The following is a 21,061-nucleotide window of genomic DNA, read 5'->3' as shown; positions in this document are numbered from 1 at the left end:
TTTTTTTAGGGTTCTTTTTAGTTCTAGTCTATAAAATTGATATGGTTGATATAATAATAATATATTTCTCTTTAAGGGTTTAAAAATATGGTTTCTTTATCCTAAAATATGTGTGTTTAAAAGGTGAAGGTTCTACTGTCTAAATCTTCATATTTTCTAATTTATATGGGGATCATTAACGGTTTTATAACATTTCTATTTTATATTTCTGGTTTTCTGGTGTAGGGACGAGGTACTGAATGGTTCAATCAGGTTTTCATGATCAATACTTAAATATCAAGCTGGGATTAGGAGTACAGGCTGGTCTGAGATGGAAGGATCGAAAATTAGTTCTGTTTTAGGGACCCCTTTGGCAAGACAAGAGTAGTCCAATGGGAAAGTTGAGTGAAATAATGCTCATCTTGATATTTCAGTTTCAATAAACATAATAATTAGCAAATAAACTCGGTACTTTGTTTATACATCTAGAGAACTAGGAATTTTGTCTTGTTTATCAGTTCTGGGGAATGGGACTAAGGGATTAGTATCCATAGCTTTTGAATATAAAAAAGACAAGTAATTTTGATGACTGATGGATACTTAGGCACTTCTTTTCATCATCATCTAGGTGCGCATAGGTTCCGGAGTGCTGGTCAAAGCCCGTCTGGCTAAAGAGGTAGGTTAGGTGATCCGATTGATATTGTTATCGGACTAAGAGCTCCCAGACCTGTATAGAAGATTAGAAGATTATAGTTAAATATAATTATCCTTAAAATGCTAGGGAGTAAATGAGCTTACATCAGGAGTGCTGCCTCTATAGTACCCCGGGAGCTTAATAGGCGTAGCAGGACAACTTTTTTTTCCGCTGAGCGCGCCTTGTCACGTACGTTAATTCAAATTGTCACTCGCGGATTCTCTATTGAAAATGTTTGAAATCGTTATTAATACGTATGGACGGACGATTTAAAAGCAGTGTGTGATGTTGATAAAAATGATTAACTAATTTGAAGATCTCAAAATAAAATTGTAAGTGGACTATGCCGTTAAACAAGAATGTATGAATAAAATCATTGCTTCAGCAGGTAGATGTCATACTGGATTTTCATATTTTATTAGATTTCTCAGTTGGCACTGTAGGCATTGTAGGCACCTTAGCTTTAATTAAGCACAGTCTTATTTAATATATTGGTATTTAATGGTGACACAGCAGAAATATCTCTTGAAATAGTTGAAATAGAATCGATTCAGAATGTAAACATTGTAAACCATTTGTAAACAAACAAGATGATGGCTGTCATTCGCGATCCACATTCCACAGATAAAACACAGATGACACGCGATTTTCGAATTATTCGAACACAGTGTTGCTAACCCGCGATTTTTCAAATTTGCCGCCGTTTGCTACTGACAAGATTTGCTTGACCCAGTATATTATATTTATACCATTCGTATATTTATCAATAACATTTATGCCTTGTCTTAAGATTCGTTGAATTTGCTGTGTCTGTGACTCAATTAAAATACCCTTCAGATTATTCTTTAATATCATAATAAAACATATCTTTAGTACCATAATCATCTTTTTACAATCTAGGTAAAGTAAAATAAAATTAGAGTCCAAAATATAGCTGTTACTCATTAAAGAATCTAGGGTATCTCGGTTCACTTCAGAGGGGTCCTAACTACTAGACTAGACGATCACGTGGCCAATTATTAGTGTAATTAGGGAATTATGTATTTATATATTTATTTATATAGGTTAGGGAGGATGGAGGGTGACAGTACGGAACCCTTCGTGCGCGAGTCCGACTCGCACTTGCCCGGTTTTTTAAACGGTTAATTTGTTAGGCCACAAATTTCTTATAGCACTCACAAGTCCAGTAGGACCTACGTAATTTTTTTTAAACCATTCACAAAACGTTATTAATGTCCAATTGACTTTGGGGAGAAAATTGCTTATGATTAGGTTACGATAAAAGGCAATTTCACTGCAAAATAGACTTAATTGAACAACGAGTGATTGGTGGCCATTTTATTTTTTCTGTAAAATCTTGTCAATATAAATTCGACTTGCAATTTCTATTACACTGTAATAGACATTTTACAGCATAGGTACCGGGCGCCAATTATGTAACCGATCGTTTTTGTAGGTATTAAGTATATTTTATAGTTTGTAGTTTTATTTTATATCTAGTTTTAACTTTAGTTTTGTATATTGTATCTTTAGTTTTAGTATTGTATGACAGTCTTTCAATAAAAGCCGGTATAAAATAGATTCCTACGTAAGTAACGCTAAAATTGTTGTAGGTTTGATAGATAAGTAGCATTTAAATATGGGCATTTCTCAGGAGGGCCATTTTTACGTGTCCGGGGCAGTAATTAATTGAATTTACTGTTCAATAAATCTGAATTAATTTAGGCATGATCTTCAGCCTATATTCTGTCTGGAACACTATTAAATTATTTATTTATTATTTATATAATACAAGAAAAAAAAAATCAAATGCCAAAAATGATGTTCGGTGGGCATGTCCCGCACCCAGATTTTATGAAACAAAAAATTATTACTCAAGATGGGGCATTAGATCGGAGTTATTATGGGTATTCACGCATAAGGTATTAGTTAGTTTATCATATTCTTTATATCACAATAATGTGTTTGCTCAACACATTGAATAAAACCAAATTTACGATGTGTCCCGGGCTAGTGACTGATATCGGTGTAATTTGCAAAACATGTCGGTACTCCTTCAAAGTTGTAGACCAGGAACTCAGTGTCTCAAAAATTGTATGATTTAGTTGTGCCTTAACCGTTGAACAAAGTAGAGGTACAGTCACAGTATAATAAAGTGATTTTTTAAACGTTTCGCAGTCCTTCGGTGGGTTTGGTTCTATGTTATTTTGAGATCGGTGGTGCAATTTACTCCGAAAGTTTTAGTGCAATTATCGTTATGCAAGTGATTAAGAAATCCTCGCAAGTACGTAAATCCACCATTATTAAATCTCCTCTGTATCATTCATGCTATTTCTGTAATTGCTAAAAAGCGATTAATTTTGATATCGCTGGTGTTGATTTCCTTGGTTTCGGTGGATTTTTTGACCACCGATATCAAAAAAGTGATCACTGAATTCAAATCCTGCTTTGTAAACTAGTTTGTTGTACTAATTTATCATATCTAAAAAGTGAAAGATACGTTGTATAAACGTAAAATTATGTTTGTAAGTAAATTAAGTCATAGTAGGTACACAAAATCACTAGTTTACTATGAGTAGTTTTTTTAAACCAGACGTGTGGACCCAATGTTTCTTTCTCTGTCTTGATATTCTTTTCAAACCAATGAAGTAAATTATGTTAATTGTCCTCTGTATCACCTGAGGCCCTACACCTCGATACCTTTAAACATGTCACCCATGTTAAATAAATGTAGTCAATTAGATCCCACTACTTTTAAAATAACTTGTGTATGTAAGTACCTACTATGCAAGGTGCACCTAAGGGACAGGATGTACAGAACAAGGGATTAAAAATAAAGTGGCCTTTTAATGTCGAGATCGCTTCAAAGGCACTGAGCGTACCTACTGATCGATATTTCTAAAGGATAGCCATAGACACAAATTGAACATAGCAAATGTTTTAACAATCCTCAATGTCTTATGTCTTTCTGTCTAAATATAGGAGTTACAATTTAGCTCAAGTGTTCGAGGGTGCTGGTGATCATAATTATTAATTGGTAATTAGATCTTCAAGCATTACTCGACCACTTCAAATATGTATTATAGTTTTAAATTGATGGAGTTCGCGCTTTAAAACTCTGTTATTAACAAATACTTGTTTTCCATATTGCATCACATTGCTTTATAAGTACATTAAATATTTTTTGAGCATTGAACACCACTCAAGAGTGTATTGTTTATCGTAGTGCAGGTAACATAAGTTTCTTTTTGATGCCCGGATTGCGTGAAACAAACACCTTATTGGCTATAATAATGCAATGTGCGAATTTGTGGTCGACATGTCTGAAACCGTTCCAGGACCATACATCACCCTATTATATGAGGACAGTCATATAGTGTGGGATATCTTCTAGAGATGTTGATTTACAAGCCGTAATTTGTTTTTATTTTAATCTTGAGTCTATATCTATTACATTTTTGTAAGCTTTCGAGATCATTGATCTTGTTACATCGCTTATCATCAAATAGGAATGAAAAATATGATTGAAATGTAATATAACTGAGATATATAACTGAAATGTGATTTTTGTGTAAGCATTATTGAATTCGGTGACGCAAAGTGATTTCAGTGCCTGCACATGATTTCGGTGTTTTTTAAATCTCAAATATCTTAAAAACTATAACGTTGTAATGGAGGCCTCCACTACCAATATTTTTTATATTAAGGGTAGATTTTAGGAAATAAAGTCGCATATCATATAAGTTAAAAAAATTTTTTGGCACCGAAGTCAGGCACCGAAGGTCATCTCTGAGAATCGCCCATATCTTGTCTCTAAACTACAGTACTAATAATAAAACAAAATGAGGTAATCGTATTCAACGACCCTTAAAACCCTTCATCTTGATCTAGATATCAAGATGAAGGCTTTCTACTTCTTCACAAGGGTCACTAATTCTTGTCAGAAGGGTACATTTCAAGATATGACCAAAACCGGCTTAAGATGCGACAGTATTTAATTATGGGATTGGATCAACTTTCATGAAATTCCGACTGATAGAATGAGTACCTTTTGATTTTAAAATCTGCTGGACCATTCCATGAAAACGGTAAGTTTTTAATCTAGTCTTATGCAATGCCTAAATTTAGCTTAAAATATGAATCTCATCGAATGTCGAGGCAAGTCGCTTACTATTTGCTTGGAGCGAATTTCTTCGTCTTACCTACGTAAGTAGGTTTTATAGTTTTTTTAAGAACACAAGAGGCTTTAACCTCACACTAATAATACACGATAATAAAACAGTCTTGGAAAGTGAAAAAACTGAGTGCAAATGTCGATTACGTAACGGTGGAATGCTCCTGTGAAGGTTTTGATTTTGACATGGTAAGATCGCTTACTGGAGTTACTGGTGCGCGTGAGCACTGTGAGTCGTGTGGTCGTATCGTAACAATATCAAAATGTAACAATTTAAACTCTCGCGTTTTGTACAAATATTTAATAAAGTACACAATCCTACCACACACATCTCCACACCACAGCTGGATCCCAGCTCGTGCAACTCAGCTGACACGTTGGCATTTAAGGTGACAATGAAATTATATCGCTGTAGACCCGTTTGTGTAATAAAATAAAATATCAAAGTGTTTGATAACTTATTTAAAAATCAGGATTGCGCTTCAAGTACATAACTCCTGTCGATCCAAGCTCGCTAATTTATTTTTAATTTCCGTAGTCCGTTCAGCGCAACAATTTTATTGCAGGAAGAGTAAATTTATTTTTTCTTCAGTTCAGCTTATCAGGTTTATGAAATGCTTTATAACGAAGAGTTAGGTCAACTCACTCAGGGTAGGTGCTCTTGATTTTATTTAGTTCTCGTCGTCTAGCTTATTATTAAAACAATGTTTTCGAGTTATCTTACTTAATTTCCTTTGAATAAACAAACTCAAACACTTATTTAGCAAATAGGCCATAAGGGCACTTTTACACACACACACACACACACACACACACACACACAATACGAATTTACAAGCAATAAAAATAAATTACTCTCATTTATTAGCTGGCTCCTGTTGTGTTACACTTTGTATTTTAAAACACAACCAATAAGTTTTAATACTTAGCTTCATTATATGCAACCTTACTTATCTTCAGATTATTGTGAGTTTTTGAATTTTTTGAGTCAGTTGGAGCCTTACGAGGGTAGTAAGGCCCACGGTCCTACTCGAAATACTAATTAATTCAATGTAAAATAAACCATTTTCAATTGAAACAGAGTTGCATTTTATTTCGTTTGATTTCAAAACAAAAAAAACAACAACCTAATTGCTGTCACTATTGATTTGATATTCAACTGACAATTTTATTGTATAGTGGGCCTTAGATAGAAAGGTATGTATATGTCCGATGTGCAATAAAAGCAGTAATCGCGCTCGAAGTAGTGGCAAAAATCGGAACTTTTTGGGTTAAAACTTGCGTACAATTTGTTAAATAACCACAGACCACGTCAAATACTAGACGGAGCACATAGGTAAGGCAATCGAGGCCACCACACATGAATGCTTCCGTACTAATTATGTATGGGAACGCGACCGCTTATTTCATTTGCGACCTCAATTACAACCAGTACACCTACTTGTGTATTGAGGGTGTAACTAAGTACGCTATTTTATTATAGCGTCGTAAGTCCCCGTGTACTTGTACAAGTACAAAGTAAATTCGAGTTTTGAACTCATATAGAAATAAAAAAAGTTCCAAATTCAAAAGCACAAACATTTCCCTGGGTCTTACGAGGATAGTATAAAATGGTGTGAATATAAACTCGATTGTGCTGCTCAAATCCTAGCATTTTACATGTAAAATTGCTCCTATGTGTGGTGACCTCGTGCTATTTGTAAATGTGTAGTCTGTGTAAATAACTACTTATTGTGTCCGATAGCCACCAGATCGGCCCCTTTGTGATGCATACAGACGCCCTGCAAAAGCCAAACCTGACAAAAGTTATAAAAACTTCGCCTCTATAAATACCACACCAATATGTTTTTATTCAGCCACGCCTAGAGTTCGTAGTTTCTTTTTCACTCATAAAAAAGTCGAGTTTAAGTAATGTGGTTAAAAAGAATGGGCCAAACCGATACTTGGCAGCCAACCAGTTGGCACGGAGCTTGCATTGTGTCAAAGTCAGTAAAAACCTAACGAACTAACGAACCTAACTGCGTCTGCTGTCAAAATCGTTACAGACTAATCTTGGTGTAACTTTAACAGTCGTTTCTCAATGCTGAGAATATTATCAATTTTATGGATAAGTTCTTACAAAACATTCTAACAAAAATAAATGATATTCTCGTCTCGCTCGCGCCAATAACAGGAGTTTGCATATGTGCAAGTTGCGGAAAGTTCCCAAAAACAAATAATCGGGTTTTTCATTAGAATTACAAAGGATATAGAGGAAACTTTCATTTTGGAAATGGAGAATCTTGATCCCCCAGGGAACGTGATTCCCTTATAAAAACAGAATTTTTCAGGAGTAGATTTCGAAATTTCGGAAAACACTGGAGCACATCAGTACTGAATGGGTTAACGATCATAACATTCCTCCCACAGATTCTGGCAACATCTCGACGGAGTCCGCATTCTGCGCTCTCATGGCCCCTTCTCCACTCCTCGAGCTGAGCAGCATCTTCTTCTTCTTCCTGCCTGGTGTGCTCATCCTCTGCCTCTATGTCAGGATGGGCTTGCATATCAGGTAAGTCGGATCAAGTAAAGGTTGACTCGCTAGACCAGGCTCCAATTTCACCACGGCTAAACTTGTCAGTGACATATGTTGAGCGACAATTCTCAAGCGACAGGTGACATATTACAATTTTATAATATATTTTCTATAACAGGCATTTTGCTACAATTGTATGTATTACAATTATGTTGTGAAACAAGAATAATTTTTTCTAGTCGACATATTTGTAGAATTGTTAGTGAATCTTGATAGGAAATGAGTTATATGTCGGAATTTCGTGACAATTGTCGTGTTTCTCGTGACAATTGTCATAAACTTAGCAAGAGAAATATCTGTTTTTTTTTCCGATATAATAAAGTTTTTTTTTAAATACAATGTTGGTGGCAAACAGGAATAAGGGCCGCCCGATGGTAAGCGGTAACCGTAGCCTATAGATGCCTGTGACGTCAGCAACAGTGATGTTTTACAATTGTCGCACCTGTCACCGTGGTGAAGTTGGGGCCAGGCCGTGCCCGGGCCGAGGCGTCCGACATGTTATTTTCTATGACGGCTGATCGGTGATCACGTGGTGCTTTCCGTAGAAAACAAAGCCCCGGCCCGGTCTAGCGTGAGTCATCCTTAACTCGGCACAGACTTTGCAATGACGGATTCTGGTGACACCGCGGTGGACCTGACTTGTTTGCGGACACGTAAAAACCGGGCAAGTGCGAGTCGGACTCGCGCACGAAGGGTTCCATACCATAATGCAAAAAAAAAAACAAAAAAAAGCAAAAAAAAAACGGTCACCCATCCAAGTACTGACCACTCCCGACGTTGCTTAACTTTGGTCAAAAATCACGTTTGTTGTATGGGAGCCCCATTTAAATCCTTATTTTATTCTGTTTTTAGTATTTGTTGTTATAGCGGCAACAGAAATACATCATCTGTGAAAATTTCAACTGTCTAGCTATCACGGTTCGTGAGATACAGCCTGGTGACAGACGGACGGACGGACGGACGGACGGACGGACGGACGGACGGACGGATAGCGAAGTCTTAGTAATAGGGTCCCGTTTTACCCTTTGGGTACGGAACCCTAAAAATTATGGTAACATTCCATTTCTAACCGCAGCTGCACTACCGGTACTGATCGCGTCGCTGTCATTGTCAATTCCCATAGTAAAATTGACAGTAGTGCAGCTAAACTCAATTAGACTAATTATTTTTTATTAGTGCATTTAGTCTGCGAAGTCGGGCATACTGGGTAGGTTATATTAGTTTTATGACCCTTCTGTAAATTCGATGTTTTATTAAAGCGCGTTCGATATAATCAGATGAGGTCGTATCGGTCGAGGTCGAGGAAAGCGGGAACTACGGCTGTATGGAGAAACGGTACCCCTTTTCTCTCAATAACGCTTTATTTTAGAACATCCAATTAGAGTTTCTTACTGTGAGTGTTAGGCCCTATCTTCGTGTGTCGCAGCGGGGGTGCGCAGGGGAGGGGAGAGAGTGGACTGTAGAATTCTCATAGGTAGCAGAGGATGGAATGAAACACGCAGCTGGCTTATTCAGATGCAGGAGGGTCGAGGTTGGAGAGGTTCCTTTTTTCTTCTTTTAGTTGTTTCCTGGTCGGCTGCTGGCTCTAGACTGACGCGGAGCGGGGCGATGTACCGGCTTTTATAACCACCTATTTTATGCGCCTCGTCCCCCGCTCCCCGCGGGGCGCGCATGCGCGGATCGTGAGAGATTGGCGCATGCGCGCAGGTTACCTATCTACCTATCTCTTTCTAATTGGGGAACCTCTCTTTCCTCGGCCCTCTGGCACTTATTTATTTATTTTATAAATACATTTTATTAAGTCTTATAAGCTATCCTACCTAATCTATTCTTATTAGGCCCTAGCCTATCTTAGTAAACTTATTGGAAAGGCGCAAAGTGTGTGTCGTCCTCGGCGACCCACACTTTGCCCCCCTCGTTAAGCAGAGCTACGTAATGAAAAGACAATAGGGTAATATTTTATTATTCACAAATTAGGATCTTAATCTAAATTATCTCTTAATGAATTTACTTATCTAATTACATTTGATGACTGGGACGCGCGTCGTGTACATTTCTCCCGCCGTCGCTTCGCGAACCTACTGGTAGCACGACGATCTTCTTGGTCGGCCTCCTCAGCACGTGTCCCTTGCTCGTAGAGACGTCCACGACTCGAACCACGCCATCCTTGCCTGGGTACGTCTGCGTCACTATCCCACGCGGCCATGTGTTGCGGGGGAGGTTGGAGTCGCAGATGATCACGACGTCTCCGACGGCCGGGGCGACTCCCTCGTCGTAGGGCTCCCGCCGGTGTTGGAGTAGCGGCGCGTACTCGCGGACCCAGCGCTGCCAGAAGGTGTCGGCGAGCTGCTGGGCGCGCTTCCAGTGTTGTCGCGCGTTGGTGTCGCTCTCCTCGAAGGTGCCGGGTGCAGGTGAGTAGCAGTCCGGCCCTAACAGGATCATGTTCGGGGTCAGGGCCGGCGGGTCCTCAGGGTTCACGGCCACGTAGGTCAGCGGTCTTGAGTTGACGGTCGCTTCCGCCTCCGCCAGTAGGGTCTGTAGGGTCTCGTCGCTCGGGTACTTCTCGTGCAGCGTAGCCTTCATTGCTTCCTTGACGGTGCGCACCATACGTTCCCACACGCCCGCCATGAATGGGGCGGCGGGGGGGAGAAAGCGCCAGTTGATGCGGCGTGCGTGGGCGGCGTCTCTCATCGCTTCCGCCAGCTCTCGGTGGGCACCTCTGAAGGCGGTGCCGTTGTCGCTCCACAGCTCTGTAGGGCACCCGCGCCGAGCAATAAAGCGGCGCAGTGCGTTGATGGCGGAGTCAGTGCTAAGCGAGACGACCATCTCCAGGTGTACGGCCCTCGACGTCATACAGGTGAACAGCGCGACGTACCTCTTCTCTCTATGGCGGCCCACTGTGACTTCTTGCGGCCCGTAGTAGTCTAGGCCTGTGTAGGTGAAGGGCCTAACGTGGTGTGCTAGGCGCGCCGCTGGCAGGTCACCCGTAGATGGCGCCGCGGGCTTCGCACGACGCAGTCGACACCGTGGGCACTGGGCGATCACTTGTTTCACTGTCGGCCTTATCTTCACTATGTGCACGCGCTGTCGTAGATCGTTGACCACTATTTCGGTGCCGCCGTGATGTAACTGTTCGTGGACGTGTGAAACATATAACTTTGTATAGTGATGTTTCCCGTGTAGCACTATAGGTCGCACTGTCTCTTCTTGTAAGTCGCCGGCCGCTATTCTGCCCCGTAGACGTATAATGTTGTCTTCGTCCATATATACGCTCAGCTTGGCTAGTCGGTCGTCCTTGTCTGGCGCGCGGCCGCTCGCTATGCGCCCTCTCTCTTTCTCGTAGCTATCTTCTTGTGAGGCGCGTATTAACAGCTTCTCGGCGGCACTTAGGTATTTGGCTTCCAACACTAAGTACTTTTTCTCCTCTGGCGGCGATGTGGCGGCGATCTTGGCTGGCACGCGTGTGTGAGTGGCGCGCTTATTCCAGGCTCCGTCTTGTGACTCGTTTGCGCGCGTTCGTTTGCGCCTGGCCGCCGCGACAAGTTGTGTCGCGGGCCGGGCGGGTTCACAGGGTCGAGGGCGCACGAGGTCGATGAACTGTAGCACGCGCGCGGTCGCTCGTAGTAGTCGCGTCCACTTGGAGAAGCGCTCGAACTTAGGTATAGCTGCGTGCTTATCTAGGGGCACGGCAGCTGTCGCGGCGCACGTCTCCTTTTCTTCACCGGTCACGGGAACTTCGACTTTATTCTCACGGGGCCAAGTCGATTCTTCATTGTACAGGAACGACGGGCCTACGAACCATCTGTGGCTCGTATCGAAGTCAGCTGGGGTGGCGCGGGTCGCGTCGTCGGCTACGTTATGTGCTGTCGGTACCCATCTCCACTCGTTTTTCTTAGTGTGATCTTCTATCTCGGCGAGTCTGTGGGCCACGAACGTCTTGAATGTGCGAGGCTCGGCGCGTATCCATGCTAGCGCCGTGCGAGAGTCGCTCCAGTATGTTTTTGAAGCGATCTCGAAGTCGTGCTCTTCTATCACTGTTCTTGCTAGCCGTACGCCTAGGACGGCCGCTTGTAGCTCCAGTCTAGGTATGGAGATAGGCTTCCTCGGTGTGACGCGGCTCTTGGCGGCGGCTAGGGCTATTTTCACTGACCCGTCGGCCCTCGTCATCCTCCAGTATACGGCGGCCGCATATGCTTCTTCACTAGCGTCGACGAAGGTGTGCAGGTCGCGTACGGTGGCAGGCGTCGCGTCGTAGCATCTAGGTATTTTTAGGGTACCTAGATCTCGCAGTTGTTGTAGCCACTCGCTCCAGCGCTCGCGCAGCTCTTCTGGTATAGCTTCGTCCCAGCTTGTGTTGTGTTGCCACGTGTCTTGCATTATTCGTTTGGCCGGCGTCGTGATAGGTGAAATTAGGCCGAGCGGGTCGAATATTGACATGATGATGCTTAGGGCTTCTCTCTTCGTCGGCGGCCGGAGATCATTGATCACTTCGGGCTGAGCTCTTCTTGTGTTGAGGCGAAACCGGATGCTATCTTCGTTCGTGTCCCACAGCAGGCCGAGTGTTTTTTCTATCTCGCTCCCGCCGATAGGGACTGTGTTTCCCTCTCGCTCTTCGCTGCCGACGACGTCTCTTATTGCTTCATATTCGTTTGTGGCCCACCCACGCAGTTGAAACTTGGCTTGTTTGTGCACATGATCGACGTCTCTTGCTACTTGTCTCGCCTCTTCTATTGTGTTGAAGCTCTGGAGATAGTCGTCCATGTAGTGGTTGCGCTCTATCGCTCGCGCAGCCTCCGGATACTGTGTTGCGTGTTCTCGTGCGTTTCTATTTTTGATGTATAGAGCGGTGCACGGCGATGACGACGCGCCGAATATAACTGAAGTCATGCGGTATTCTTCTGGCTCCCCCTCGCGGCGGTCGCCCCTCCACAGGAAGCGGAGCGCGTCCCGGTCCTCTTCGCGTATTTTGATCTGCATAAACATCTCTTTCAGATCAGCTGAGACTGCGATGCCGTGTTGACGAAACTTCATAATGACGCCGGGCAGCGATTGCAGAAAGTCTGGGCCCGTATGTAGCATGTCGTTGAGGCTGCGGCCGTGTGAGGTGGCCGCAGCATCATGGACCAGTCTTATCTTCGGCTTCTCTGGGTTGCAGACGGCGAAGTGAGGTAGGTACCACGTCCTTCCGCTAGGTGGCGTGGTCGCGCGCTCGGCGTAGCTTGAGGTAAGTAGGTTGTTGACGCGCTCGTTGTATTGTTGTTTCAGGTTGGCGTCTCGATCCAGCTTCCTCTCGAGCGTGTGTAGCCGCTTCAGTGCGTCGTTGCGATTGTTAGGTATTGTTTCTTCTTGATTGCGCCACAGTAGCCCCGTTTCGAACCTGCCGTCGGGTAAGCGGCGGCTCTTCTCCTCTAGTATGCGAAGCGCTTGTTGCTCGGGATCGCTGCTCGGTCGCCTCGGCTCGATCGCCAGGGACTCGAGGGCGAAATATTTCTTCATTGTTTCTTCTATGTCTTCAGTTGACTTGGCCCGCGTGAGGTGCGCACAGCAGTACGCGATCGGCTCCGCTCTAGTGGTGCGACAGCCGTGGAGTACCCATCCTAGTAGGGTTCTTGAAGCGACGAGTTGATCGCGCCGTCCTCTTCTTATTTCTCGCGACACGATTAGCTCCCAGTTGTCTTGACCGATGAGTATTTGTGGGGTTGCGCCGCGGTAGGTTAACTTGTGCTTGAGTCCTCTGAGATGTGTGCAGCCTTCTATCTCGCTCACACCTATGGATTGTGTGGTGAAGCCCAGACTGCCGACGGTATGCGCGTTTGATATGCGCTGCTCCTGCCCGCCGTACTTGTTGCGTATGTAAACCTCGACCCTCCTGCTCTGATTGTGTTCCATCTCTTTTCCTCCTACTCCCTGCACCCACATTGGTTCGGTGGGGCCGTCGAGCCCGAGTGTGTCCGCCAGCGCTGAGTCGATAATTGTCACGGTGCTGCCTTCGTCGAGTAGAGCGAATGTGTCTGCTTCCGCCCGCGGGCCGCGTAGTGTGACTGGTACTATCTTCAGGTAGGCGCGTCTTGTTCGTGCTGTCGCGCAGGCGATCTGGTTCACTGCCGAGGCCACGACTTCTTCAGGTTTGTGTGGTGGGGGTGGCTCGGCAGCGGCTGCAGCGGCGGCCGCGGGTGACGACTTCTCGTGGTGTAGTAGGCGATGATGTCTCATGGGGCAGCCTTGCTGGCCGCAAGGCTTCGCTCGGCAGGCGAAGCGTCGATGTTTGCTGACGAGGCACCGGTAGCAGATATTGTTTTTCTTGGCCACCTCCCAGCGCTCGTTCGTGTCGATCTTCATAAATTGCGGGCACGACGGCAGTTGATGCGTAGCGTGTTCACATAGCGGGCACGCTGGCTTCTCTTCTTTTGGCTTCTTATTTGTCTCGACCGCGGCGGCGTACGTTCGCTCGGGCTTCTTTCTTGCGCTTCTTACTTCTTTATTCTCCGTCGTATTCTCAGGCGGAGCGTAAGGTGTGCACTTGTCGGCTTCATTGTTCAAAAAGTCGGCAACTTTCTTGAGCTCGGGCGTCTCCTCTCTCGTAGCCGCGTAGTCGTACCATTTGTTGCGAATTATTGGCGATAATTTGTCGACTATCGACCGCAGTAGCTCTGGGTTGTAGAGGTACTGCGGTTTCTTCAATATTTCGATAGTCGTCACAGTGTTCGCGATCCGGCTGGCGAATATGCACAGATCGCGCGGGTTGTCGGTGAGGCGCGGCAGTCCCTTAATCTTCTCCAGTTCGTTGATGAGTAGAGCGTCTGGTCTTCCGTATCTTCTTTCTAGTGCTCGGATGACGTCCTCGGGATGTGGCTGGCTGATTAGGAGGGCGCTGACGGCCTCCGCGGCGACACCTTTCAGACTTCTTCTTATACGGGCGACGTTTTCACTTGCAGAGAAACTGGGCGCGGACTCGTTGTACGCGGCCTTAAATTGTAGCCACTCGGTGCACAGGCCACTAAAGGTCGGCAAGTCGGGTATGTACTTCTTGTAGGACTTGCTGGCTTGAATGGCTTCTGTGAGGGCGGCGGTTAGCGACGACACGTCCATCGCACGAGTGTCTTCGTATGTATCCGGCCGCGCGCGTCGTCTAGTAGTGCGCGCGGCGGGCTCTTGCGTTTCTTCTATATGGACGGCCTCTTCTATCTCTGTCGCTTGTTGTGGTCGGCGATTGAACCAGTCGGCGATGCGCTGCGGCGCGAGGTCCTCTTCCTCTTCTTCAGACTCCTCTCTTGATGACACCAGTTCTATTCTTTCTTGACGTATTCTTGCTAGTTTGGCTTCTGCTTGTACACGCTTCACCTCTAGCTCGGCCAACCTCTCCTTGGCCTCCAACTCCGCGAGGAGTCTCTTGCTGGAGGCCTTAGATCGGTGTGACCGAGCGGGCTTCGCTGGTTGTCTCGGTGGTGGCATCAATTGGGTGGGGTTGCGTTCGACGATCGTGTTGGCTAGGCTGGCCGCAGGCGTTGCTTTGATGCCCGACGTGTCGGCGGGGTGGACGGCGTTGCTCGGCCCGGGTTGATTTTCTGGTCTGGGACGCGTCTTCCTGATGGCGCCCGTACCCGACGATGCAACTGTGTCCAGCGTCTCCGCTGAGCCCAACGTAGCGCCGGTGCCCGACGTAGTGCCGGTGCCCGACGTAGTGCCGGTGCCCGACGTGGTGCCGGTGCCCGACGTGGTGCCGGTGCCCGACGTGGTGCCGGTGCCTGACGTAGTGTCGGTGGCGCCGGTGCCCGATGTCGTGCCTGTAGCGCCGGTGCCCGATGTCGTGCCTGTTTCCCCGGAGCCCGGAGATTTTTCTGACGATTCTTCATCTTCTTTGCTGTGGTTGTTTCTTGTTTTCGCCATCTTGCTGTCTTCTTGCTTCAGAGATCCGGCTTCGACGAGGACCAAACAATGTGAGTGTTAGGCCCTATCTTCGTGTGTCGCAGCGGGGGTGCGCAGGGGAGGGGAGAGAGTGGACTGTAGAATTCTCATAGGTAGCAGAGGATGGAATGAAACACGCAGCTGGCTTATTCAGATGCAGGAGGGTCGAGGTTGGAGAGGTTCCTTTTTTCTTCTTTTAGTTGTTTCCTGGTCGGCTGCTGGCTCTAGACTGACGCGGAGCGGGGCGATGTACCGGCTTTTATAACCACCTATTTTATGCGCCTCGTCCCCCGCTCCCCGCGGGGCGCGCATGCGCGGATCGTGAGAGATTGGCGCATGCGCGCAGGTTACCTATCTACCTATCTCTTTCTAATTGGGGAACCTCTCTTTCCTCGGCCCTCTGGCACTTATTTATTTATTTTATAAATACATTTTATTAAGTCTTATAAGCTATCCTACCTAATCTATTCTTATTAGGCCCTAGCCTATCTTAGTAAACTTATTGGAAAGGCGCAAAGTGTGTGTCGTCCTCGGCGACCCACACTTTGCCCCCCTCGTTAAGCAGAGCTACGTAATGAAAAGACAATAGGGTAATATTTTATTATTCACAAATTAGGATCTTAATCTAAATTATCTCTTAATGAATTTACTTATCTAATTACATTTGATGACTGGGACGCGCGTCGTGTACACTTACTATTCTCTATTACAGACCGCAGCAGAGCGTACTTACATGCAAATAATTCACGTGCGGACGGAATTTCAGAGAAATAAATCTTAGTAACAGAACATTCTGTTAATTGGAGAGAAACAGGATCTAATGCGCTTTGAGCCTTGTAGCGTTACAAGAATACCCTCGCTAGGGGCACTGTTTCGATATCATAGACTAATATAATAAGATCTTCAGAGAATTAAATAATAGAAATGTGTAATATGAAGAGAAATATCAGAAACACGAGCTACGGTCGTCAAAGAAAGTTGCTTTGTTTTAACAGTGAACAAATGTGTCGCTTAACTTCATCATTATCATCATATATTTAAGAGAATGACTCTTGTCGGTGGAGCAATTTCCATGTTTGGCGGTCCTCCGCCTTCTCTTTGACAGCCCGATACGACTTGAAGTTAAGCGACGAAGATCAACGTCGCTTAACTTCAAACTCTGGTAATTCCATTTGACCGTCGTAGAAAATATCTATCCTATTACCTTTTGTTAATACCAAATAATAATCTGCCAGATGGATTTACCCTTACCGAGTTTGAAGTTAAGCGACTCAAATATGTAGTACTGGACCGGTTAGCTCCATCTTAAGCCCTGTCTTCACTTTCCATCAGATGTGACTAGGGCCAGTCACCGATCAGTTTATAATAAAAAAAATGGTGAGTGGAACACTAGACTGGAACGAAGTTAAGAAAGTGTGGTGACGTTTATGAATGAAAACATTTATTTTCAGGCAACTATTGGTCCATAGATAAATACCTTAAAAACTAGCATACATATTATTACAAAATATATCTTAAAACTAAAAACACAATTATGGTTGCGACGCAGTTCGCAACCCCGCAGTGTCAGGGAACTGGCCGCGGAACCGCCGGAACTTGACACCCTTCGGCCAAAACTCCTCCTTGGTGAAGGATTGGGTTTATGTTCATGTTCATTTGTTGTTCTTCATTTATTTATTGTTTTCCGAATTTACGATAATACCTAACTACTTGTAGTTGTCCTCAATACTTTACAAAGTCTGCTTAAAAGTAAATTATTACTTTCAAGACCAATCTAGTTTCATATTTTATAATTTATAATTCGTTTTCCCCGAGGACAAAAATAAGATGACGAAGATTTTTAATAATTTTTCATGAAAATTTTCTTAAAAAAACTTCGGTTACGGTTAGGCACGGCTCGGTAGGGTGTCAATCACCTCTTTGTTAAGTAAAAGGTTATTTACCTCAACGTTCATTGTTCATCATTGTTTGAACTTCAAAATATTGTAATTGTAATTCAGAGACATTGTTTTTACAATATTATCTATAATGTTTTAGTATAACAACAATTACGATGTTAACGACGATTATAGACCTGACTAACCCTTAATACTTCTACGTATAGCTACCAGGGTAGTGGCCACATACATACCACATAGTACCGCTGGCAACAGGCAGTGGGCATATATCGGCCACAAGGTATTTTATGAAAAGATATTTATATTAATAATAAATATAACGCAAGAAATTAGTTTTATATCAACCCCTGTTTAAGGATTAAGGCCTGTACAAATAGGTTTTATGTAAACTGCTATTCTATTCGTGCTCGCTGGTGGCGGGATTCAGATTCAGATTAAGATCATTTAATACGGTGTAAGTACATGTGAAAAACATAAAAATAAAAACACACACTGCCGTATTCGAACTTCAAGATATTCACAAGAGACGACACGTACTAGATACGTTATAGTTTAGATATCAAATAGTTCTCTTTTGCAGCGCAATTCGGGCAACCAATGTCACTTTTACGTTAGATAGAGTAAGATATCTATTAGATGTGAATTGTATCTCTAAGTCATATCCTGTGGATACCGTTCAAGAGTATCCCCAGAATCGCGCAAATGTCAAATTTGACAGGTTAGATCTTAAGAGCCAACAGGAGTGGTCATTTCTCCATACAAACGTAGTCCTCGTTTTCCTCCGTGGTTTTTGAAGCTAGAGCAATGATTTTTTTAATACAGTTGCTCAAAAAGTGCTACTTTACGTAGCTGTTTAGCGTGCGGAAAGTTGGTTATCTCGAACTAGTGCTTTTTACTTTTCCAATTTTTTTAAATTTATACTTGTTCCAATTCACGACTACTTATTGATGAGTGTTAATATTAGTTTCCTTTAAACGTCGTAATCAGCATAAAAACCTACCGTTAATGTAAGAATACGAAAAATATTACATATTTCATATTTAATTACTTACCTCTTCATCATTATAACACGTTTATTTTTTAATATTCAATATTGAAAATTCCGTTCTTAATAAGTTGACTGAATGGAACGGAATAGCTGCCAAACGCCCATAGATATAATATACTTAAAGACGACGTCTAACCGAGCTGTCACTGTTACCACTTTTGTTTAGTGTACGATAAACAATGTTTTTCTTATTTTTTCGCAACTGTATTAAAAAACGTCGTTCGATACACGTGCGGAAATGTCATTCTTCACTCGTCCCGAGTCTTGCCACTCGCCTGCGGCTCGTGGCAAGATATCTCGGTACTCGTGAAGTAATGACATACCTTCCGCACTAGCATCGAAATGTACTATTTCAACACAGATTAATATTGTCAATATCTGTGTCGGACCGTTTTGCTTTTTAGGGTTCCGTACCCAAAGGGTAAAACGGGACCCTATTACTAAGACTTCGCTGTCCGTCCGTCCGTCCGTCCGTCCGTCCGTCCGTCCGTCCGTCTGTCACCAGGCTGTATCTCACGAACCGTGATAGCTAGACAGTTGAAATTTTCACAGATTATGTATTTCTGTTGCCGCTATAACAACAAATACTAAAAACAGAATAAAATAAAGATTTAAATGGGGCTCCCATACAACAAACGTGATTTTTGACCAAAGTTATTTTTTTTTAATTAAAGTTACAAGACTATATGGTTGGATTTGGGGTTGAACAAAAGATATTAAAATTTTACAGAAACGGTTTTTTTTTCATCTCTCTAGCTCTAAAAATAAAGATTTTAGACCCGGGTCAAATTTTTATTTTTAATTTTTTGATTTTTGTTTTGTCCAAATCGGTCCCAAAAAAGGTCTATGTATACGGAAATGCATTAATCGTTTAGTACCTTGTACTAACGTCAGCTCAAAACTGAAGTCCATTTTGCTTTATCTCTTACCGTTTTCGAGATATATCGTTCTGAAGGTACGAATTTACGAAAAAACTTTGCTATTAACTCCATCAGGCGCTGATGACTATTTTGTATGGATATATTGAAATCCGACTCGCACTTGACCGTTTTACATAGATTAATTTTTTTTTGTAATTTCGGGTTAGTAAGTTCGGGTCATGATTTATATGGTAATCATCATCATCATCATCATCATCATCATCATCATCATCATCATCATCATCATCATCATCATCATCATCATCATCATCATCATCATCATCATCATTTTCGCTTTCAGTCGCCCACTGCTGAGTATAGGCCTCTCTTCGTGTACGCCACTTATATACATGCATTTATGTGTATGGTAATATTTAGTAAGTGACATGGCATAATGTATATTGACATAATCTGTCAAACTGTCAAATTTGTTTTTTTTTGTCAAATTTAGTGTAAAGTATTATATTTTATCATAGTTTAGTACTAAATGTCAATGTTGGGTAATTTTTTGTAGACTGCATTTCTCATCTTAAGGGCCGGCAACGCACTTGCAGCCCCAGTGATCGCTGGGCTTATGTATTTTTGGGCGAGTTTTTGGGTTTCGTATGGGAATATTTGGTACAAAGGGACATGTTACAGTGTCCCAGTGTATATTGACATGATCTGTCAAACTGTCAAATTTGACAGTTTTTGTCAAATTTAGTGTAAGATCATATTTTGTCATGGTTAAGTACAAAATAAAATTACTTAAATATTATTATTGAATAGAATAGAACAGAATAGAATAGGTAATTATATGGTAATCATCATCATCATCATTTTCGCTTTCAGTCGCCCACTGCTGACCTATAGGCCTCTCTTCGTGTACGCCACTTATATACATGCATTTATGTGTATGGTAATATTTAGTACAAAGTGACATGGCATAATGTATATTGACATAATCTGTCAAACTGTCAAATTTTTTTTTTGTCAAATTTAGTGTAAAGTATTATATTTTGTCATAGTTTAGTACTAAATGTCAATGTTGGGTAATTTTTTGTAGACTGCATTTCTCATCTTAAGGGCCGGCAACGCACTTGCAGCCCCAGTGATCGCTGTGCTTATGTATTTTTGGGCGAGTTTTTGGGTTTCGTATGGGAATATTTGGTACAAAGGGACATGTTACAGTGTCCCAGTGTATATTGACATGATCTGTCAAACTGTCAAATTTGACAGTTTTTGTCAAATTTAGTGTAAGATCATATTTTGTCATGGTTAAGTACAAAATAAAATTACTTAAATATTATTATTGAATAGAATAGAACAGAATAGAATAGGTAATTATATGGTAATCATCATCATCATCATTTTCGCTTTCAGTCGCCCACTGCTGACCTATAGGCCTCTCTTCGTGTACGCCACTTATATACATGCATTTATGTGTATGGTAATATTTAGTACAAAGTGACATGGTACAATGTATATTGACATAATCTGTCAAACTGTCAAATTTGTTTTTTTTTGTCAAATTTAGTGTAGAGTATTATATTTTGTCATAGTTTAGTACTAAATGTCAATGTTGGGTAATTTTTTGTAGACTGCATTTCTCATCTTAAGGGCCGGCAACGCACTTGCAGCCCCAGTGATCGCTGTGCGTATGTATTTTTGGGCGAGTTTTTGGGTTTCGTATGGGAATATTTGGTACAAAGGGACATGTTACAGTGTCCCAGTGTATATTGACATGATCAAACGTCGGACTATAGGGGGCAGTTTGAGGGCAAGGTAAGGTTTACAAAAAAATCTTAACTTACGAGTATTATAATGTACCTAGTATTTGTAACATAGTTAATTAAATTAGTTACCCGTTATCATTTATTCATCTTTAA

General features: G+C 42.7%; 1 protein-coding gene across 1 annotated transcript in view; it reads left to right on the top strand.

The window, feature by feature from the left end:
* The window catches only part of LOC134670459 (uncharacterized), a 244,205-nt gene that overhangs the window by 95,389 nt on the left and 127,755 nt on the right, over positions 1–21,061 (top strand). The window contains exon 4 of the mRNA XM_063528285.1: positions 7,257–7,398. Within this exon, the coding sequence (XP_063384355.1) occupies positions 7,257–7,398 (142 nt within the window). The remainder of the gene's footprint in view (positions 1–7,256; positions 7,399–21,061) is intronic.

Source organism: Cydia fagiglandana, chromosome 14 (genome assembly GCF_963556715.1).
Source record: "Cydia fagiglandana chromosome 14, ilCydFagi1.1, whole genome shotgun sequence".
Classification (NCBI taxonomy): domain Eukaryota; kingdom Metazoa; phylum Arthropoda; class Insecta; order Lepidoptera; family Tortricidae; genus Cydia; species Cydia fagiglandana.
Note: the sequence above shows the minus strand (reverse complement) of the source record. Positions and strands in the feature narration are given on the sequence as shown.